The sequence below is a fragment of the Ochotona princeps genome, chromosome 5 (assembly GCF_030435755.1).
Source record: "Ochotona princeps isolate mOchPri1 chromosome 5, mOchPri1.hap1, whole genome shotgun sequence".
Taxonomy (NCBI): Eukaryota; Metazoa; Chordata; class Mammalia; order Lagomorpha; family Ochotonidae; genus Ochotona; species Ochotona princeps.
This window is the reverse complement of record NC_080836.1, coordinates 79,820,427-79,845,001: the sequence shown is the minus strand read 5'-3', so window position 1 is coordinate 79,845,001 and position 24,575 is coordinate 79,820,427. Positions and strand designations below refer to the sequence as shown.

The 24,575-nt window shown below is 38.3% G+C and overlaps 1 protein-coding gene across 1 annotated transcript in view; it reads right to left on the bottom strand.

Moving 5' to 3' along the window:
• Positions 1 to 24,575, bottom strand: part of PARD3B (par-3 family cell polarity regulator beta) — a 1,014,759-nt gene that overhangs the window by 389,782 nt on the left and 600,402 nt on the right. Inside the window, exons 14-15 of the mRNA XM_004576910.3 lie at positions 21,044 to 21,143; positions 13,099 to 13,214 (exon numbers count right to left, since the gene is read on the bottom strand). Coding sequence (XP_004576967.2) covers positions 13,099 to 13,214; positions 21,044 to 21,143 — 216 coding nt within the window. The remainder of the gene's footprint in view (positions 1 to 13,098; positions 13,215 to 21,043; positions 21,144 to 24,575) is intronic.

The window sequence follows — 24,575 nt, the reverse complement described above, 5'->3', positions numbered from 1 at the left end:
CTCGGTCACTTCTCAAATGCCACTCATTCATTCAAGCCAGCTATGAAAAAATTGGGTTTATTTAATCAACTTGATTGCTGTAATGATCTTCTTCCAAATTTTGAAAATGGATTGAATGTGTGCTAATTAGATGACATATCCTTATTTTACCTGGAAGAAATTCCTAGCTGTTATTATTCTTATTTTGAAGATAATTCTGTAGTACTTAAGGTTTGAGAATTTTTCCAGGTAGGTCCTGGATTTCCAGAGGGTAGATCACTTATTATTCCCAGGTCACTTAAAACTATTATTCTTGATTAGACAAATTCCAATTTTATCTCTATTTTAATTTTAATTTTTTCCCTCTCATTGGATAGAATTCCAAGTTCTGTTTTTGTATGAATGATAGAAAGCAACAGAGTATTGAAACATTAACATTTATAGCCATACACCCTGCTTCTACAATTCATAGTAGCTTCCCATCACTGTTATTCACTCACATGCATTATGGCTATTTACATACCTAATCTCTGAAACTTTGATCCTGAAAATATTTTCACTACAGAAAGGTAAGCTACAGAAGTAAGATACTGGAATCTGTTGTCACTGATATGTCTCAATTACTCAAAGCAGTACCTAGCACCAAGGAAGCACACTAAATGTTTGCTGGATGATTAAAGGGAAGAGAGGAAAAAGATGGATGGAAGAAATTTACATAGAACTGATATTTTGTTGTCAGGCACTGCCAAGTTTCTGGTCTTACGAAAAAACAGAGTAGGTATCTATAGGGATGCCAACCTTTACATTAATGTGCTTGAGAACTTTCAGAAATGCTTGTGTAAGGCATACTATCATAGTGTTAGTGTTCCAATGAAGAACTAAAAGTAATTCCAGGAAGATGAATGGACTTGCTCCAAAATAAGTAGCTTTTATCACATGCAAATCTGGATTTTGACTATGTCTCCAATTCATGCTTTGACATTTTTCTAATCTTTTAGTGAAACACATAAGCATTAACTCATGTAAACTTCAGAGTAGGCACCATATTTAGCTCTAGAAAAGTGATAGCAAAGTATCTATTTTTCCCTTATGTACATGTGCTACAACTGACCATTAAGGTAAAGTAATATTGTACTCCTAAAAAGTGATATTTGATTTAGAAATTGCAAACCTTATAAAAGAAACTGTCAGATAATTCAGAGGAGAAAATACATAATAAAATTAAAAAATACGTAAACACCGGGCCCAGCGCCATGACCTAGTGGCTAAAGTCCTCCCCGTGAATGCACCGAGATCCCATATGGGCGCCAGTTCTAATCCGGGCAGCTCTGCTTCCCATCCAGCTCCCTGCTTGTGGCATGGCAAAGCAGTAGAGGACAGCCCAAAGCTTTGGGACCCCGCACCCGCGTGGGAGACCTGGAAGAGGTTCCTGGTTCCCGGCTTTGGATTGGCGCAGCACGGGCCGTTGCGGTCACTTGGGGAGTGAACCATCGGACGGAAGATCTGCCTCTCTGTCTCTCCTCCTCTGTATATCTGACTTTCCAATAAAAATAAATAAATCTTTTAAAAAAAAAGTACGTAAACACCAAATCAATTAGAAGCCCTTTTTAAGTGTTGGCACAATGGCCCAGTGGCTAAATCCTTGCTTTGCACACCCCAGGATCCCATATTGGCTTTGGTTTGTGTCCCAGATACTTCACTTCTCATCCAGCTGCCTGCTTGTGACTTGGAAAACAGTAGAGCATGGCCTCATGCCTTGGGACCCTGTACCCACATGGGAGACCCAGAAGAAGCTCCTGGCTTGGGATCAGCTCAGCTCCACTGTTGTGGATACTTGGGGAGTGAATCAGCGGATATAGGATCTTTCTCTCTGTCTCTCCTTCTCTCTGTAAATCTGCCTTTCCAATGGAAATGCATTTAAAAGAAAAAAGTCCTTTTTAAGATGATAAAATTGATAAAAATAAAGAGAAACAGAATGACACCCACAAATTCTTTATATACTGCGGACAGGAGTAACATTGGAGGACAAATGAGTCAAATGTCTACAACCTTTAAAATCTAAAATCTTTAATATCTAATAAAAAAGTGCCTGCACATGATCTTAGGCAAAAGACTGAGAAGAAATAAGACTTCATCTGCCTGGAAACTTTTAGGAATTTATGATGATGAAATAATTTTAATTGTTTACAAAGGGTAGTGAATAGGAATTCTGTTGTGCTGTTATTTCTGATAGTGACAAATAGAAAGCAATTTTTATGACAAATGATACCATACAATGCATTAAGAAGCATGTGAAATTCTTCCAAAAGCAAACTTTACAACTAAAAGATAATGTAGAAGTAACAATATAGAGAATGTTTTGGGTAGATTGCTCTTGGCACAAACTCTAAAGGATAAATTGGCTAAGGTCACTTTTGGGAAAAATCAGAATGTACTAATATAAACGTTTATATGAGAATTAGGGCATAGAAGGTTAATGACTGTGCTTTTCATGAAAAAACTGCAGTTGCTAAACCTAAAAGTAAGACAGGCATACCTCCTCACAGTAAATTCATTTTCTGCATAAAAATATCACCAACACCAGTTTGTACTATTCAGAATACCAGTCAGAAAGAGATAATTGTGAAACTGCCAAACTAAATTTAACATGTATGTATTATTTGATTATGCTCATTTTTATATTATGCATAATATTTCAGCGAAACTTGTCTTTCAAAACTTTTAAATGTATTTGTTTCTTATTTGAAATAATTGAATTAACATGCTCTGCTTTTTGAAAAGCTTTTCAGCTTAATACTTCATGAGGATGTTCTTATGTTATAGAAAAGCTTGCCTTAAAGGAACACAGAATTTCACTTAAGCATGAATTAAAGCTAGGAAACAGAACCAAGTGAGAAAGAAAGGTTCCTATTTGGCTATATTTGAAAGTCATAAAGTCCTAGATGGAAAGTCTCAACCTGTGAGACGAAAACAAGGAACAGCACACTTCTGTCCTAATCCAAGTTTTATGAGGAAGCCAGAATGTCTCCATTTTAAAGGATATGGCAGTTTCCCACTGGCCAAGGTTTTTCACCAAAGTATAAATGATGCTCTAAATATTAAGAGGTCTGCATAATAAAACTCAGCACAGATTTGTTATTGTAGAATATCATTAGTTAAGGTTTAGTCAGAAACATTTCCAAACTTCATAATTCCCTCAGTATTTCTTATGGGAAAATTAAACACTGGATTTCTCTTCTAGATATTAAGCATTAAAAATTATCCATACATCCTACTAGAGAGTCATTCAGAGAAAAATACCTTAAGTGAAAATTGCATGTCAGATTGGAGAATTTTCTGCCTCCATGATTGGTTTAAAGGCTTATATATAAACTCTAAGTGGTTTATATGAAATCTACACATTTACTTGCTATACACTTCCATGAGAATTAACTTATATTAGCAATTAGAGTCAATGGCAAGTACAAGAAAAATGTACTCACCTCTGCATGATTGCTACAACCTGCAGTCTCTTATACTCTAAACCTTAGATCAAAATCTATATAGGAATACAAAACATAAATTTCTATTGAATACATATCATCTTCTAATTAACAGTAACAATTAACATGAATCAATTTAATTTTGAAAATGTATTTGTTAGGAGTATAAAAAATAAGTCTGGAAGAAAAGACAGATGTGTATTTATGTAGGGTCCACTTTTTCAAATTCACTTCCAATCAAAATAGATATTTCAGTTTTTTTCAAGTGTATATTAGTCTGCTCTATCTAAAACTAGATAATATCCATAAATGATGTAGTTATATCCTATAGAAGTTATATAATGTTCCTGTGCAACCATTAATTTTTTTGTAACTTATAAAATGAAAACTTTCATGTATTTCACAATAAACATTTAGGAGCACAGTGACACTGCCCACCTGCCTCTCCCTCCTGTCCCTGTTTCCCATCTTCATTTCTTTCAACTGGTTTCCATTGGATGTGGTTTCTGGGCCTCCCACCAATATCTGTATATATCACCATAGCATTCCTGGAATTAAATACAGCATTGCAAATGTGTTATGAAAGGACCAGAACAAAGTGAAACTTCTGTCTAGATTTGGTTACATTAGCTTTGGACGTGGCCACATCAGGGAAGCTGCTAGAAACCAGGTAACTTCTTTTTTTTTTTTTTTTTAAAGATTTATTCATTTTATTACAGCCAGATATACACAGAGGAGGAGAGACAGAGAGGAAGATCTTCCGTCCGATGATTCACTCCCCAAGTGAGCCGCAACGGGCCTGTGCGTTCCGATCCGATGCCGGGAACCTGGAACCTCTTCCGGGTCTCCCACGCGGGTGCCGTGTCCCACTGCATTGGGCCGTACTCAACTGCTTTCCCAGGCCACAAGCAAGGAGCTGGATGGGAAGTGGAGCTGCCGGGATTAGAACCGGCGCCCATATGGGATCCCGGGGCGTTCAAGGCGAGGACTTTAGCCACTAGGCCACGGTGCCGGGCCCCAGGTAACTTCTTCAATAGTTGCTAATATACAACTAAATTCTAAACCCTACACTTGTGCAATTGATCTTTTTTTTTTTTTTTTTGCAATTGATCTTTTTAAACCAAACTTCTGGATACTACTAGTATCTTCCACCATTCTATTTATGAGAGCTTCCCTGCTTCCTTTATCTCTGTTGTGACATGCGCTTCACTTCAGCGAAGTCATACCTGTCTGAAATTTTACTATGAACTCACTGTATATGTCTTTATTATTTGTTTATTCAACAATAATGAAAACATCCCAAGAGTAGGAACTTTGTTGTATTGACACAGGGTGTTAACTGACAGATAATAAATATCCCATAATGCTAGCTGGGTAAATACTTCATTCTTATTGATACTGTTTTCTTCGAATCTGGAGAAATCCTAACAATGCCATTTCTGTCTTTTAACATAATACTCTACTCTCCGAGATACACTTCTACTGACATTTTCTTAAGAATATATTTTATGCCTTTATCCAGATAATTCAATTAAGTCTCCATTAAATTCTGTTGAACTTTCATCAGAACACGAGGAGAGGGGCCAAGTTTAAAATCTTTTTGTGTATGTTATTTAATTTTCCTCAGGGTGACAGTGAGCTATTAAGTAGCCTATTTCAGTAAAAGGCATATTAATACTATACTCACCTTACTGCATCATTTGACCAATGAGTCTGAATTGGGGGCCAGCATCATGCTACAGCAGATTCATTCATCACTTGGGACAACCACATCCCATAGCAGAGTGCCTGGGTTCAAGTCCCAGCTACTCTGCTTCTGATCCTGCTTCCTGTTAAATACACCTTAGAAAAATAGCCAATGGTGGTCTAACTACTTAGGTTTCTGCCACCCACACTGGAGACTGAGATGAAGTGGTAAGCTATTAACTTTAGTCTCACCCAGCCCTGGGTGTTGCTGGTGTTCAGAAAGTGAACCAGCAGCTCTCTCTCCCTCTCTCTCTTTTTCTCTTTCTCTCTTCCTCCCTCCCTCTCTATATCATTCTGCTATTCAAAAGTCAGGGTTGGCACTGCAGCACTCTGGACTAACATGCTGCCTGCTCTGCTGGGATCCTTTGTGGTGCTGGTTCATGTCCCAGCTGCCCTGCTCCCAACCCATCTTTCTGCTAACGGCCAGGCAGCAGTGGAAGATGGCCCCAGTCTTTGGGCCTCTGCCACCCGAATGTGAGACCTGGAGGAAGCTCCTGGCTCCTGCTCTGGGGAGTGAAGCAGCAGTTTTAAGATCTGTCTTTTCCTTTCTCTAAGTAACTCTCGACTTTCAAATAAATTAATAAATATTTTAAATGTAACTCTTAAAGTGTATGTATGAGACACACATTTAGATAATTGAAATATCTTTATGACTATCAATATAACATATATTCCTGATTTTCCTGATTTACCAAAAAGAAATCCTATCAAAAAGAGACATCATGGAAGTCACTGGTAATCACTTTGTCATTTTATAAAAATGGAAACTTTAAGGATCAGCATTGAGATCACTAATTGCTTCTGGAACTTGTCCTCTTTGTGAAAATTGGTAACTTTGCTCCTGTCTTCCAAAATGAGGCCTACTCTACAATTTCTAATGGTCAGAAACAGATGCCTTACAATGACAATCCTTTCCGTGCACAGGCATATATATTTTCTAGCCCTCCATTTGCTGGGAGCCACCGTGTTCTGGTTTGAGTGTCATTTGCTTATGTGCATGAGGATCAAATGGATGCAGGATCTGAGTGTCTTTGCTTTCCTCCTGACATCTGCCAAGTGCTGCAAACAATGGGCTACTTCCTGTACTTCTCAGATGCTCTTGAAAAACAACATGGCTAGTCCTTTGGGGGCTTACCAGCATCTCATGCAGCTACCCAGCTCTTCCTGCGTTTCTCCTTTCTAGAATACTGTTACTCTGTGCCCTGTTCCCTCCTTCTGCGCAAGGGTTATCTGAGTTACTCCAGCAGTCACTCTCCTGTCTTCAGATGTCCTTCCCTTTTCTTTCCTTCTGAGATAAGTTATCATGATGATGTCAGAATTTCCCTATGGAATTCCTCAGACAGGAGTTCCATTGTCAAATGCACTTTTGGCCTGGAGAAGGCACTCAATAAACAATTAATAAATACATAAATGGGCTCTGTAATTCCTCATTTCTAACTGCCTAACCCCACCACATACATACGACTATGTCTTGGTAGCCTTCCTTGTCCGTGATACAAGATAAAGATCCTTTCTTGAACTTTTGCTATCAGTTTTTGTTTACTGGTTAGGTGTTTTTTTTTTGAAGTCAGCTGTATCCAAAATAGCAGCATTCACTTTAACTATCACTATCTTCAAAGGTATTACTTACTGATGGATAATAAAGAAGTCTTCAGATACAAATAAAAGTTTATAAGGAAATATATTAACATATTATTTAACAATATAAATATTGATAAACCAATATTACACTTATCAAAATATATAATTTTATTCAAACCTCCTTACATATTCAGACTTCAGGATATTTGTCTTATTTTTAAGAGTGCATATAGACGTATCTCAGTGTATAACATTTTAAAAACAAAGTGTTAGAGCTGTAGAGTGGACTTATTAGCTTCTTTCATGTTCATCATTGATCTGATACTTAGAGATGATGAGAGGAATGTCTGACATGCATGAAAGGGTAACATTAAAAAAGTAGGTAGGAGAAACCAACTAATTTGCAATGTACTTCAACTTTGTGATTTTACAAACATTTTAAGTTAAAGAATGCAATGACAACAGGCAACTAAAAGACAAAACTGCTGGACCACTGGTCTTGAAAGACAATCAGGCCACCCATCACTCTTCTTCATTTTAGGGAGAGCTATGTAAGACACATGCATTTGGGACACAGAATGTTAATAATCTTCCTTGTCAGGAGACTTTCTGAAATTTCCTCTAAGTGCCTCCCACGTCATTTTGAGCTCATTCCCTCTCATAGAACAGAGGCAGGACAGCTGGCCTGAATCTTCCATGTGCCTGGGCCTTCTCCCAGCTGTGTCTTAGACACCCTTCTGAAGCAAGGTGTAAGCTCAACAAGAAACAGAAGCAAAAACTCTGAAAACTATTCGGTGGCAAATGGTGCTTTAAACTTAACTTCAAATGGGACTATACATTAAGTCTACAAAGAGGCCAAAATATTGAAGTTCTGTCCCTTGAATAACTGAGATTAACTCTTAACTAGTATTATGGGATCATAAAACACTAAGTCTGCAAATTAAAAGTGTTTTATTCCTCACCAGAAAGTCTTTGAATGGAACTTCCTGGCACCCTGCCAACAGGGGCAGCTCTTTGAGGGGAAACTCTATGCCAAAGGCCAAAGAGGCAGCTGTGTTATTCGGCTTCTGAGAGCTTCCAACTCAACACCCACACAAGCTCAATTATGAACAAATTAAAGGGATGCAGACTGAACATAGTAATTCGGGTAATTTAAATAAATAAAGTCTACAATTAGTACAAAAAGATAGACTTTCTGGGAAACTCAGATGTACCTAGCCAGTGTCTTAAATACTGGAATAAGCATAGCTATATTCAATTATTTAAAAACATTATTCCTTTTACTTGTCCTTTCAATCAGTAGTGCTCTGTCTTAAGTATGTCCAATGTAGTAGTATCCAGAAGATTCTGGGGCAAAACAGCTTCAAAAATATCTATTGTGAGTATAGAGGAATTAATGGCATTGAATAAAACAGTAATCAGAATTGTTAATCTATGTTTTAGAGCAAATAGATTAGATTTTACCCACTTCTAGAAAAGGTTAATGCATTTTAAAGCTGATAGAATTAGACCTTTTTAAGTGTAAAGAAATAGTGTCAATGAAAAAGAATAAAGATTTAATATTAGGGGAACTATTAATTACCTCACTTGTGTTTTATTTATAAAGAACAAAGTTTATATCATACCCTTTATAGATCCTTAACATTACTTAATAAAATTCAGCATCTTTACCCATTTTTTAAAATAAATGAATGAATTGACTTTTAGAAAGTTAGAAATACAATGTAACTTGGGCCAATGTTTGTATTAGGAACCAATAGCAAACATTACAGGTAATGAGCATTCACATATGTATAACCTTGGATACTAATACAAAAATTCATTCTTGTTTAATCTTTAAACTCATTTTGGTTAGCTGATTGGAACATTCATGGCAGAATGAAGACATATGAAGAACCAAAACAATTTTATAAAAGAAGAAAAATCAGGAGAAAATTGTCTGATAAGTTATCAAAATATAAAATAAAACCCATTATTTAAATAGAGTGAGGCTGGTGTGGGATAGTGATGTAGCGGTGCAACAATATCTATATATCTGCACGTATATGCATGTTGTAAGGGGAACCTAAGATTCAATAAGACTATATTGTAAAAGAACAAGGAAAAGATAAAAAAGTAAAGGAAAAAAGTGGTATATAATTTATCTATTTGAGTAAAAAATTCTCTCATCTTATACACAATGGGTAAAAATATGAGTATATAGATCAATAGACATTTTTTTAAAAGCCAATAAAACACTACAAGAGCAAAACACTTAGAAGTCTTTGAAGAGAAACAAAACACTTAGAAGTCTTTAAAGAAGAATAAAAGTTCGACTAAGAGACTAAAATTTTACATGGTGAAAATCATGATCAAAACAAAATTTAAAATAAATTAAAATAATATTTTGGAGCAAATATTTGTAGCACATCGAACAATATTGGAAAAATAAGGAAACAAAATTTGCAAAATATCAACACCAACTGCCCCCAAATTAAAAAAAAAATAAGTGTCATAATTAAATTCAAATCCCATCAAAAGAAGAAAACAGAAGTAAATTATAGATCACAATTTATTAATGTAACACTATGTAATTACTAAATATGTGCTATAACATGGGAATACACAGGGAAGCAAACAAGTAGAGTGCTTTCTAGAAAAATATACATAGCAAGCTATTTTTAAACCATGTTTGCATGTAGAGACCAGGGAAAGGGATTGAGGTGAAGGCCTTGTTTTCCATAATACGAATTGCCTCTCTTTGGAAACAGAAGTGTAAATAACTAAATGAAAGCCCCTCACCTTTAAAGTAGCTTAAATATATAAACAGTGATCATTGATAGGTAGGTTAAAACACTATCTTCACGCAGTAGCAAAAAGGAAAGAAAAACAAAGAAGGTATTGACGGGGCCCAGTAGTCTCCAAAGATTCCTCCTACTCTTCATAAAGGAAGATCAGACTATGTAATTTACAACACAATGACAGATTTATCTTTTTTATTTTGAGCCACGTTCAACTACTGTTTATCTAGCTCCCAAAGACTCCATTGGCACGAATTTGGAATTCGGCCTAAATTCTTCAGCTTTAAAAAAAACAAAAAACTCAAAAGAATGATCTTGATCCTGTTGAGAGTATTTCTATTAGCAGAATCACCACACTCTGTAGCAAATGTTATCTATTTCTTATACGGGGACAATTCTGTACATAGAAAATAAAATATATAAGATATACTCTATTTCCAGTCAAATATGACAGTTTGAATTATTTACCTCTGCAGCTATCACCTGAGTTTGGTCATTGAGAAAGTCAACCTATTTATTAAGTTCCCTTGATTATTTTGGGGAGAGTGAATCAGAATTGTGGTCCTATAACACTCAAGTTCAGAATCTTTTGGGAGATCATTTGCGCTCAATTGGTACTTCCTGGAAGGTGTCAAACTTGGATGAACACTATAAACATGTATTGGATACATCTACTACGCGCTGCATTCATGCCAAACCTAACTAGATATTTACATATTAAATCAAATAATTCACAATCTATCTGATTTTGTGAACTAAACAATTGCTATCATTATTGTTGACATTTACAGATCATATAGATTAAAATAAAATCAATGGCTATTAACTTGCATATTTTGTAAGACTTGTTTTCATTAAAAAAACTTCTCTCTAAAACAAAGTTTACATTAACAAGAAATATTGGAGGTATTTAAAATGCTGTATGCATCAGCTTTGCTGCTTTGCCAAACTTTGCTTTGAATCTTTGTCAAACAAATTGTTAAGAAATTTGATAGTAGGATGCTGGACTCTCTGACATTGTCCATGCCTACAATGTTGGGAAACACATTAATAATGGCATGACGGACTTATGACTGTTCATGGAGGACCATCCATTGTAATACTAGAGGGGAAATTAATGGGATCGGGGAGGGAACCTGGGGAGGGAACTTTGGGAGGAAGAAAGGAAATCCCAGAGCCTATGTAACTGTATCATAAAACAATAATAAAAAATAATTTAAATAGAAAAAAATAAATTGTTAGGAATTATGTATGACTTGTTTTAATGACACTGTGACTATTTTAAACTTTATGTTATATGAATGAAGTCTATAGTCTTTTTGATGTTTTGCTTCTTGAACTCCTGATTATTGTTGATAGTCTTAGCCTATTTTCCTGCTGGATTTTGTATTTGTCACTTATTATTTCTTGAACCATTTATTTAATGGAGCCATGAGGATTTTGCATATAATATAAATTTAAAATATGCTATCCGTTAAAATAGTAAAAAATATTATGTTGAGAAAAAAAGAAATTTGTATCTTTCGTGTTGCCTAGGAACATTTCACATTAAAAAAAAAGGTCATAGCCTCCAGATTCAAACACTCTTCAATTTAAACCTGTTCCTGGTATTAGCTGAGAAAAAGTAACATTTCTGGTTTCACTTTCCTCATTTATTAAATGGTAATATCTGAGCTGTGAATTTGTTCTGAAGGGCTGCACAGGATGTACGTAAAACTGCTTAACTATCTGCAAAAACTAAGACAATGAACAGACTGCTGAAAAGTGGAATTAACAAGGTTATTTTGGACAAAGAAAATTGAAATCGACATGGTTTGTCCACGATCCTTTTGAAGACTCATCTGTGAATGGAAATACTTTGTGCAGATTTCTTAGCTCTTATTTTTACAGATTTGGCAATTTTTTCCTTCAAATTAAATGTTTGGCTGAGTATTTTCAAAAAATAACATGGATCTTTAAAATGTTCACATTAGGCAGCAGATTAAGCCACTGTCTGTGAAGCTGGCACCCCACAAGGGCACTTTTTAAATTCAACTCCCAATTCAACTTCCTGCTAATATGCCTGGGAAGGCAGCAACAGATGACCCAAATCCTCAGGGCCTTGCATTATCTGGGAGACCTAGAAGAAGTTTTGGGCTACTGCTTTTGGCCTGGTGCAGCCCCAGCTGTTGGGACTTTGAGGGACTGAACTAGCAGACAGAAGATCTTCCACTGTCTTTCCCTCTCTATTACAACTCCATCCCTTCAAATAAATAAATGAGCTTCGAAAAATGCCAACATATTTTTCCCCAACAACGCAAGAGCAGTTTTTCCTCCATTCATCTTCTTTGTAGAAAAATTAGAACACAATAAATTTATCAAGGACTTAATAAAAACAGATTCCACTTTACAGTATTATTAACAATCTATATCGCTGTCCCATACGATTATTTTGACTTGTCAAAGGCTCATAGCTGAGGAAACACTTTCTGAACAGTGCTCACCATAGCTTCCTTGTTAACGTTTCTATCTGTCTCTCACTTGAGGTGATTAGAGAAAACACATCCCAATGATTCAGTTATTTTATAGAAAATACAATCAATCTCTCTTGTTTCATCACGACTGAGCAGTCTCCATAACTTCTGTAAATGAGTAACAAATAAGCACTATGTATCAGATCGTTTGGAAGAGCACATAGTTTTAATTATTCTATTTTCTTGTTGATACTAATGAAATACATAATACTCCTTGAGAGAGAGCAAATGCAGGGACTGCTCTCTGAGCACTCAGGAAGCAATGCCTATTTTGTTCCTAGATCTTTCTCTAACTCTCCTCCTCCTCTCTCTCCCCCTCCCCCCATCTCCTTCCCTCCTTAAGGGCCCATTGCAGGGCAGCAGTTGTCTCAATGTCTGAGATGTCTTCTAGGTTCTCATATCCCAGCACTTGACAAACACAGCTGACAGCAGCAAGAGTCATCTGGCAATTCCCGGTGGTGAAGAACCTCCAAAAGGTCTTTCAGATACCCTTCCAGTGTGCTCTGATGCCTTCAATCTGGCAATCTGGAGGGAACTGTTCCCCCGCAGGGTTTTAGGGTTTGGGGATAGACATTTATAGAGAGATTCTCTTCCTTAGTGCCAATCCCATCTATCACACATAGAGAACTATGGGAAGCACTAAGGAAGTGGCTTCATGTAATCACATTATCCTTGTAGGTCCTACAACATGTATGGAAACGTTGCCAACAAGAGAGTGTGCAGACACAAACACAGATGAGGTAAGGATGACCATGGCAGTTGGAGCTTCCAGAAGGGATCCTGCATTGGTGACATGTTATGCGCTACTTTATAAAAAAAGTCCTTTCTCTCCTGTAAAGTGGGAAATTACAATTACAGCTGTGAGACAAGACAGGAAGATCAGAAGATCACTGTGCCTTCCTCTAGGCTCCAGCAGCCTCCTCTCTGTAGGCTGGGGTGAAGAGACAACAGGACATTTGGGAAGATAGATGGCTGAAGCCAGAGAGCCGACCTGCATGTCACCTCCCCCTCACTTACCAAGGTCCATGCTCTTGGAGACTTTCAGATTAATTGATTCAGCCTGCTGCGCTGGTGTCACAGATCGGAAGTTGATGTTGTGGTCTGGAACATATATTGATGAATACACCCCACCGCTGTGGAAATAAAAAAAAAAAGGTGGATGCCATGTTTAGGTTGGTAATATCTTGAGAGAGGCAAGCAGCTCTGAGCATAAGCATATCACACCGCTGCTTTCTTTGCAGCTGACAGCCACACACTTTAAACCAATTCTTGAAGCTTGGTTTTCTCTTCTGATTTGCAACGACTCTGTTTCCATGTATTTTATCTTACTGCACAACTACAGTAAAATATTCTCTGGCTAATCTCGTATTTTACTCTTCAATGGTTTCTGCTAATTGGGATCCTGCTGCATAATATCTCTTAACTTTCAGTGGGCAAGAGGAGCCTGGTAACCTCCAGTACTTCAAACGCTGCCTCCTAAGGGAGGTAGAAACTGCTAAAGAAAGTACTGGGGGCCAGGCAAGCTCTCCCTTTGACAACAAGGGAAAGGGCTATGGCCTTCAGAGAAAACCATCTTGTTGAGTGACGGATGGCTGCCCGAGTTTTGCTTTCTACTTTATTTAGGCCTATTTTCTAAAACTAGCGTTAACGCTGAGCAGATCACCTGCTCATCAATAACCTCAGCAAGGAAATAACAGGAAAAGCGCAGTTGACAGTTAACACATGAGATATACCACATGCCTGCTCCAGGCTTCCCACTGCTTGTAGTCAATCTCAAAAGAATTTTCTTTCTCCTAGAATATTTTACATACTTTGCTTGAGGATGAAAGAGATTATATAAAGCAATTAATACCTTATACCTTAATCCAGGAATAAATTAAATACACACACTTTACATAAAATAAATCAGCCATTTTTTCTTCTTTTTAGAAAGTAAAAATGGCTTTTTACAACACAGCCTTTATCTGATCATCTCAAATGCAGTAAAAACTCAAGTCAAGCATCTCTAGGAAATTTGGAAGTACTGAGGTTGAATTTCTCAAATAGTCAGTGACCTTTTAAAGAACAAAGTTACAACAAGGATAAATGTTTTGGATGAAACTCTTGTAAAATATACTACAGAATCTTAACTTTTAAATTGAACATAGCAAAAATAAGCTTAATCTTTTTCTTAAACTCATCAGTCATGCATATTTAATATTGCCTTGCAGCAATACCAAAATTAATATGCAGCAATAATATTGCTGAGTGAAGAAATGAACCACCATTAATATAACACATTGGATAGATTGAGGAAGTCCCAAGGCAGACAGCACAGCCCAGTGCTCAAAAGCAGGGATACCAGGGTGAATCTGCCCAGTTTTAATCTAGGCATGGTTACTTATTAGCTGTGTGACCTGGGCAAGCTATTGGACCTCTCTGTCCTTTATCATCCTTACTCATTTTAATGATTACAATTCTGCTATCCCTCTCACCAAATGATAAGAGATTACAATGAGTTAAGTTTTGAACACTAAGGAGACTATTGTTCGGTACAGAATAAGGGCTTTAAAAGTACTTAGGGGTCCGGCATGATAGCATAGTGGTTAAAGTCCTCATCTTGAACACACCAGGATCCCATATGGGCACTGGTTCTAATCCCAGCAGCAGCCCTGCTTCCTGTCCAGCTCCCTGCCTGTGGCCTGGGAAAGCAGTCGAGGACAGCCCAAGACTTTGGGACCCTGCAACTGTGTGGGAGACCTGAAGGAGGCTCCTGGCTTCGGATTGGCTCAGCTCCAGCTATTGCGGCTGCTTGGGGAGTGAACCATCGGACAGAAGATCTTCCTTGCTGTCTCTCCTCTCTGAATATCCACCTTTCCAATAAAAAAATAAATAAATCTTTTTTTTAAGTACTTAGAAAATAAATACACGGCCAAGTTTTGCTTCCAAATCTTCCTTTTTTTCACTGCTTTTGGTGTCTTTGTCATAATAGGACAGTAATATAATTACTCTACAATGTTGTTATAAGAATTTAATGAATAATGTTCATTAGTGAGAACAGTGTCTAGCAATAGTAAGAGCTCAGAAACCCTCTACTGATAATTCTTTACTTTTGTAAATTAGAACGGTTTTTGAGGGAGGGCCTAAGGCACTTGCCAATGAAATCACTAAATACGGGCAGAATGGGAGGAGAAAAGATTGAGGAAGGTTGGATAACAGTTACTAACACACACATAGCCTCTGTAACAAGTGCTGGTATTCCTCAGCATGGCAGAATGGTTACACAGAAATGTATACTACACCGTACAACCAGCCAGAAGTGAGGCGCTGACGGGGCCCAACACACATGGAAAGGCTGAGTTGCTTGACTTGACCAGTTCACATCACAATGTGTGCTGTGTTTAGACTCCATAATCTATACAAGAATTTCATGTTAAGAGTTTGGTAAATTAAGTCATTTAAGAATAATGAAACTGTACAGACATGAAAAGTCGAGAGAGCCTAGAAGTACCCCACTCCAGGTTCCTGAAGTTTTTCACCCAATGCTGTCGATCGTGAGGCAAAAAACTTAAACTTGCTTTCAAAAGGAAGACAAAAAAAAAATATTATACACAGTTTCATGGAAATTCCTCAAGAGGCTCAAGTCCCCTCTGGCATTACATAACCGTGTGTGTGCGCACACGTGTGCATCTTTATAGGTAACCAGGTAGAAATCCCTGGATAAAGTGTGCTCCTTGAGGTTTCTAGTAATGGGAAAACATGTACATTGTGAGCTGCAATCCTCACCCTACTTGCTATTATCCACACTTGGCCTGGCCTAACAGCAACAGTCTCATTCTCTCAGCCCATTTTAAAGAGGATTCTGAGATCTCTGTGAAAAAGGAGTGTCCCTCTGAGCCTTGGCCTTTGGGGAGCATTTGCCTTTAAATGTGTTACCGGACCCTTATTTGCACTTAGTCTTTCATCCTTTGATGTCTTGTGAAGATGTGGGTTTAGTGTCAGAAAGACTCATGGCCTTCAGAGAATCAAAGCGTCTAAGGGCTGGAAGGATTAAAGGTCACCTCATCTTTTAGATAAGGCCCTGAGGTCCAAAGAGGAGGACTGTGGTCCCAAGGTCACCCAGCTGTCCAGGGGCAAAACCAGTACCAGAACCCCAAGCTTCTGCGAAAATGATAGCCACTTTTGAACACAAGTTATTAGGATCTTGAATCCACAGAAACAAAAGCTGTGCCTTTCCCATTCACTGCATGTTTGCTCTCCCCTCTGAGGCTTGCATTTTAAGTTCGCTTTTAGCTTCAGCAGAGTGGTGCATACCACGAAATAAAGGAGTAGCAAATAGTTCATCAAAGCAGATGTTATAACATTGCAATGAAAGCCTGCAGGCGGAAGGTTTAGGACCAGCATGAATATTCCTCATTAAAACATAGATCACACTGCATTTCAAGAGCTTTCCTCCAAGTCAAATACAGGAATCTACTCAAAACAGTAACACATTGATTAACTCATTGTCTTGGATTACGTTACCAAAACTGGCATTGACATTTTAAGGATGAGATCTCAGCTATTCTGCATTTTTGGAAACAATAATTCTCTTTAACTTTTTAACAAATATGGTGACAATTCCTCTGGACACAGTGGCATCAAATTAGCAGCTGTCTAAATAAAGTATATTTTTATATAACCAATTAGATACAGCCAAGCATGATCAAATAAAGGCTTCTTTGTATGAATGTTATACATAATAATGTTTTATGGATAATATACTATAAATGTACATGTCCAATTGATCATTACACACACATACTCCACCGTTATTTTGATTGTGACTAAGTAAATTTTCAAAACATTCAATAGGTGAATATCTCTCATCAGAATAAAAATGGAAATAAGACAAAAAGGCTGATATCAGATTGGTGGATATTTAAAGAGGAGAAAGTGAGTGTAACAGAAGATCTCTGTAACATAATGGGGGCATAGACAATGAAAGTGCGTAGCATACCAAAATAATGAATGCCATACTGAATTAACTAATGTGAAAATATGGTAGACACATGATACTAATAAAATGGCTCATGATATCAGATATTGTTCTACCACACTGAAGTTGCTTGGAGTGAGAGGATGACACAATGATTAACCACAAAATATGACATGTTTTAATTTTGAAGGGAGTTGGAATGTGCTCATGGCTGAGCGGCTGCTGTGGAAGCTGTGGGGTGTTAGAAGCTGACAGCAGGCCAGAGACATGTCTCAGATAAAGTCTGTGTTTTCAGCATGAACAACCAGAGAGTCCATCACACAGAAATCATACTCAGTGTCAAATTATGCTGCACAATGAATAAATAAGATTAGCATGAAATGTATGCCAGTGTCCTGAAGAGGGTGACAAACCAACAATGTGAAACAGACGAAAGCCAGCCAAAAATGTACTAGGGGAATTCTTGGAAATACAAAGGAATGAGGAGAGGACTTTGTTGAAAAAAAGAAAAGTTACACATGAAGCTTCAGATGTTCATTGATAGACTCCAACAATTGGCTATTATTAATGTGATCAAATAATGAAGGTCATGGTCATGAAGTAGAGACAGAAGGAAAGAAGAACCAAGGAAGTAGGGAGGGTGAGAGCAAGAAAGCAACGTGAACATGCAGGGAACAGCTAAATGTTGTCTGAATTGTTAGTGATGTTCCATGTGTTGTTACTGATTTGCTACAAATTCCCCCTGATTTTTCACAAAATATAATTCCTTTAATAATTATCTTATTTTGTTATTTGCTTGTATTCTACAATTTCCTCTGTATGTATTCTTGCATGTATTCTACAATTTCCTCTGAAAATAAGTGATACAATAGTGCACATAAGTTTAGTAATCTGATTTCACTTTGGTTCAGAGTCCTGGTATGAAGTTTGGTTAAATTTATTTTTCACTGTTGCTGTCAGAGATGTTTTCCATTTTGGAAGATGGCACCTACCCTAAAGCCCCACTACTACCCTCTATAGGGCTTTGAACATTGTATTGACTCCACTGCTCAACCCTGGGGCTCCCTTGCAATCCTTTCTTTATCCCAAGCTTCATGCACCCAAACCTCACTGCTGTCAGTTGCCAAGGCAACAAAGCAGCCTCCAGGATGGTGCAGGTCACAGATTAGTGCACAGAAGCTGAGAATGTCAAGGCTCCAGACCAAATCCTTTCATCTCAAAATGTTCCTGTTCTTTCTTCTCCACCCATACTGTCTCTCCCTTTCACTCAGACATCCTGTTCTTGTGGGTTCCCAGTCTAATGGGCCTCCTTATCCCAGCCTTCCCCTATCCACGACAGCCTTCCCGACTGACACTGGGACCCTCCATCGACCTCTGGGATAGAATGGCACTGACAGAAATGGCAGACAATGGTCTTCCCTTTCATTCTTCCCTGAGATTCCATACGTTCAGCCATACTGAGCAGAATATGCATTCACTTCTCTCATCATCTGGTTTTCCTGGACTAAATTGTTCTTTTTGCCACCCTTTTCTTTCTCCAACAAGCATCTCAAATACTACCTCTCCTGTGAAATCTGCCTTGAACCCTGTAAGCAGAGGTCCTAGCTCTAGGCTCACACCACCTATTGTATATAAGATTTAGCAGGTTATATCCTACTTAGGCAAGTATCTGTCTCCTCAGGAACCTCCTCCTTTCTTTCTGGTAGATACAGCTTCTAATTCGTTGGAGTGCCTGAACACCTCCTATAGAGTGGCTGGCTCAGCACTCTAGACATACTTTTGAATGGGTGGGTGAGAGAATGAATGACATAATGATAAAATACTATACAGCAAAAAGGAGACTAAAGACTGAGAAAACATCATTGTTTCAATGCAAAGAAAACTGCTAAGATCCAAGAATAGCTCCAGTAAAGGGATAGGACAAGAGGGGGCACGGGGAAGGTGTGGGGATTGGTAGTTCTTGGAACAGAAATTTATAGCAGACAGAGCCAGTGTAAACTCTATATTTTCTTTGCAAGATCACAGAGGGGAATGTGCTTTAATAAAAAGGAAAGGAGAGAAAGCTGGGAAGATTTTTGCAGAAGCCGAAAGAGCAGTTGATCAATTCCTACAATTCTATGACTGCAACATCTTACATCACTCTTGCCCAATAGTTTCTCCTCTGAGATAATCTCTGTCTCTTTTCTCCAGGGCAGGTCTTCAGTAGCTCTCACTTCAAAGCTCCCAGACTGTATTCAAAGGGATTCTGGATTCTAGTGAAAATGAATCCTCTTTCATTTATCCGATCCATGTCATTTACATGAAACACTGGCTTTGGTGAGGCCTGCTGCTTGCACAAGCCCTACCACTAGCTTTTACTAGATCTTAACAAGGAAGCATCCTCCTTGTGCTCTATGTTTCATCTTCTGGCCACTCAATCCCCAGGCAAGTTGTGCAGATCAGTTTACTTTTCACTGCCATACTGTTTCTCTGATCTTCATTTCAAAATTCCCAGAGTTCCTGGATTTAGCTCTTGCCCAGCCAACTTTTCATGAATGCATATTCCGCTCAAACGCCACTCTTAGTGCAATGTTGTTCCCAATTCCTTTATCTGGAAGCATTCTCTTTTGTTTCAGTTACCCAGAGCATCTTTATGTAGAATTTCTGGTCAATTTTCACTTGTGCCTGTGCCCTAGGCATTACTTTTACCCTACAGCTTCTTCTTTTAAAAATATATTTGCTTATTTGAAAAGCAGAGAGAGATCTCTACCATCAACGGCTACTCTGCAAGTGGCTGCAGTCACAGGAGTTGGGCCAGGCCAGAACCAGGAGCCAGGGGCTTCATTTCAGTCTCTTTTGTGGGTACAGGAGTGGAAACAATTCAATTGAGTCATCTTCTGCTGTTTTCCCAGGTGTGTTAGCAGGGAGCTGGGCTGGAAGTGGTTTACATCGGAATCGTCTTTACAGCATCCCAGTATTTTTATTCAACCATACAGCATTGACAGTAAAATAGATTAAAGATTATTTCAAAAATAAATTATTTTATACCACTACACTGTCACTTATGATTTAGGATTGAATCAGGCAATGAAAATGATTGAAAACACTAAATTTGCTCACATTTTCTGCAAAGAGACCTTCATAGATAGTGATCAGGAACTTTAGTGTGATTATGAATCTTGTTCACTAAAGAAAATTGAGCAGCATTCCTGATTTCAAAGATACAAGAATCAGAGATACATAAATAGAGGTAAGGTTCCATTGAATAGTTAGCTAAAGTCTTGTTATTTTATTTTTAGCGGTTTGTATTACAAGGCATACTAACATTGCTGAAAGAAAAATGGAATTTCACAGAATTATCATGGGACATAGAGTAGATTGAAACTTACTGTTTTTAACAGCCATAATAAATATAGAAAATAGCAAAGAGACAATTTAATGATTTTTAGAACTCATCAGAAAAACACAATCTATGAATGTCACTAGTCAATTAGCATGTATGCTTAATAAATCTTTCTCTCACGCTTGTGTGTCAAAATTATTGATTTTTTAGTAGGTTCCTATTATAGAATGAATATAATCTAGAGAACACTTTTCAATATTTTAGATTATATATAGTATTGCTTTATTTATAGACTTATATTACATTTCTTTGAACATTTATTTTGAAAACACCTTGAGGGTTTTTCAATTGTAGATTTAAAACTCCCTAAGCTTTATGTTTTCTCAGTTTGGTTTCATATCTGTTCCCATAACTTCTCTTTGAGCTCTCCCACTCTAGTTTTCGAACTTTCCAAAATTGTACAATCATTTTCTACAAAATTGTAACATATCAGATTAATCTTGACAAATTCTAGGAAACAAAATATGAACAGTCTGCTAATTACAAGAAACTTTCACTGGAAAAAGAATTTCAGATATTATGAAATTTCCATTCTGGAAAGAACTAGAGTTAAAATAACGTTGCTGAGTTGTCCCAGAAAAACCATCACAAGAAGCATTCACAACAGATCATTTTATCGCTACCTGTGGCTGGAATCTTCAAGGCCCAATTCCAGACCAGGATGCGGTGGTGGAGAAGGTGGTACTTCACTCCCGGCCCATCCATCACGGGGCAGCAAGAGGTCTATAAACAAAACATAACTGAAGTTGCAGTAAACCCGAGGCATAACCACTCAGCCCTTGCTTTTGTTTCAGTCCATCTCTCAGACACAACTCCAATCCACAGATAAACCAGAAAAAGTAAGTCCTCACAACGGAACTGCAGGAATCATATGTGAACAAAAAAATTCCTCTGCATGAGGAAAAGGAAGCTGATTAATGCGATTTTGCACTGGTGACTTGCTCCCAATCCTGGCCAATGAGGTCTGGGCATCTTTTTCCATCACTGAAAAGACCAGTGCTCACACATTACCTTTGGTCTGTGGAAGACTTAACAAAGCCATCTCTTTCATGCCATAAATTTTTGTAAATAAGACTCCACTGTGACTCTTCTGGGCTCTACTGTGATTTAAGCATCCATTTTAGTGGCAAACAAACAAAAAAACCCCACTTTTAAAATCACCATATATAGTATGTCTGTGAACCACTTAGACACACTAGAAGGGGGAAATCTCACTCTGTTTGCATCTGTGTCATAATCAGAGTACCCTGGGCTAAGTCCCTATAAGCAATACAGATCTGAATTCTGTTTTCCCAACTACTAAAAAAATATATGCTGTTTATGCCTATACTGGAAAAACAGGCGTGTATCCTGAATATTATTGTAATCATATTCTCATTGTGTACTGTATCTTGTGCTAAGCATCATGTACATCATTTACGTACATTAGTCATGAGTATAGCTAACAATATCAACTAATATCTATAAGCCATTATTAAACATCCTGATCAGAATGTGTTATTTTGCTGGTGGTGTTGTGGCATAGAGAGTAAATTCACTGATGGCAATGCTGCAATTCCATACGGTTGTCAGTTGAAGTTCCAGCAGCTGTACTTCCAGTTCAGATCCGTAATAATGGCCTGGGCAAAGCAGCAGAAAACCGTCCAAATACTTGGGTCCCTGCCACCCAGGTGGGAGATGCAGACAAGGCTCCTGGCTTTGGATTGGCTCAGCGCTGGCAGCTGTGGCCGCTTGGGGAAGTGAACCAGTGGATTAAAGGTCTCTCTCTCTTTCACCCTCTATATAATTCTTCCAGATAAATAAATAAAAACATTTTATAAAAATTAATGTGGTTTGTGAGCAAAACTATTTTATTTCTAATCCTAGCTCCTTCAGCTACATGAATATGAGAGAATTGTTAAGTTTCTCCAAGCTTCGGTTTATTAATCTGAAGTCACAATGTAAGAGTATATGGATAAAATGTGATGGTACATTTTTAAATGGAATTACATAAATGCCAGTGCTATGTACATGCAGATTATTTCATAATGAACTTTATGAAAGTGACATGAGACAAAAAATGTAGACTCTGTTGGTAATTGTTGTAATAAGAAGAATGTTGAACTGCTGTTAAGAGAATTCTGATTTGTCCACATGACCAGTGTGATGGATAACTTTATGTGTCAACCTGAGTGGGCCATGGGATACATACATAGCATTCTGGGCATTTCTGTGAAGGTGTTTTTGCATGGGATTAACACTGAAATCCAGACACCAGATAAGACAGATGGCAGTCTCTAAAAGGGTGGGGAATTCTATTAGCCAGTAGAAAGTCTGAACAGAATAAAAAGGTTGATCCTCCACTGAGGAAGAGAGAGTGCTCTGGCCTGAGAACCTCTGTACTGAGATCCTGGGCAGTTCCTGCCTTCCTGCTCCAAATGCAGCATCAGCTCCTGTCAGGTGTCAAGCACAGCAGCCTCCCCACTGAAACTGGTTAACCATACCTGGTTCTCAGTCTAGAACTACATCATTTTTATTTATTTTTTTTTTTACTTATTTAGTTTCATTGCATTTGAAAGAGAGAAAATCAGAGAGAGACAGAGAATTCTTCTACCTGTTGGTTTACTTCCACAAAGACTGCAATAGCCAAGGCTGGTCCAGGATGACACCAGGGATTTTGTCTGGAACTTCCACATGGATGGCAGGGATCAGAGCACTTGAGCTATCAGCTGCTGCCTCCCAGAGTATGCGTTGGCAGAAGTGGGATCAGGAGCAGAGGAAGGGACTTGAATCAGGTGCTGTGATGTGAAATGCAGGTGTCCCAAGTGGTGTCTTAATCATGATGCCCAACGTCCATGCTGGGACTCAGAACAGTCACACTACTGGCTATCTTGTCTCTCCAGCTTGCTGACTCACCCTGCAGATATCAGGATTGCCTGCTTTCACAATCTTCAACCAAATCTTTACCCCCAATCTCTTTCTTCTTTTTCTCTAGAGAACCCCATTGAGCACAATCACCAAGTATTGCCTTCAGAGTTGCTCAAGGGATTAGCCTGCAATGAAGGCAATAGTATCAGCACCAACATCCCCCAGGGAGAGAGACTGAAGCATGTGATTTGACAAGGAGGTGAACTGGGTAAAGACAGGCAGTGCACAAAGTCAGCCAATGAGGGCCTCTGGTATCTCCGGTCCCAGAGACAGAGTGATTTGGTAGTTTTGGCAGCAGTCAGGGCATCAAAGGCAAGATGTCCTGACAGAGATAAAGCAGTAATGCAATATAATAAGTAAAGGGTAAGAGACATACCAGGAATTTCTCCTTCCTGCTGGCTCAATTCTTTCTATGCTTAACTTTTCAATCTATCATCTTCTACACTGCAGACACTCAGAGATGTGGGCAGGTACTTTGCTTGCTAAGAAAACGATCAGCTTCATTGCTTATAGAATAAATGACTCTGTCCCTTGTAACCAACTTCATCTCCTAAACTTCCAAGACTCTGATGCCCTCTGACCATACCCCTAGACTTGCTGACTCAGTGTCTTTGCCTAAAAAATTGCGAAACTCTCTCCAGTTGTCAAAGCCCGGCCTTTCTTCTTAGTCCCACTCCCAAAGCAATGACCGCATTCCCCATGAATTCTTCAAGGCTACTCCAGGATCTGTCAGAACTTTGAAAGACTGGCAGAGAAAACTGGAGGTCATTGTGCTTGCACTCTCCCTTTCCACCGTTTCTCAGCCCTGTTTCACCCTGCTGGATGTTGCTAGCGTACAGTGAGTTGCCATGGCATATGTCACTCCCAATCTCAGTGGTTAAGAGACGGTGCGACTCCCCTCGATTTCTCTTGATTTCCCCAACCACCATCCAGCTACCGGATAATCAGGGCTTACAAGCTGAACAAGCCACAATGCGAGGAACCTAGATTTTTTTTTTAATTATTGCAAAAGGCACAGTCCAATTCTCTAGCCAACATGTCTCTGGGCAATTTTGTGACCAAGAAACAGAGTGTTATTCTCTTTATGCACTGACATTTCAGGCTTAACTATTACTTAATATCATGCAAAGTCATTCCTGGGTAACACTTACCACATGCTGCATTGGCAATGAACTCTCCAGTTTTGGATCTATTGAGCCGTCATCTGCAGCCATCCCTTACTATCCACAGAAGCTTGTTTTTACACCC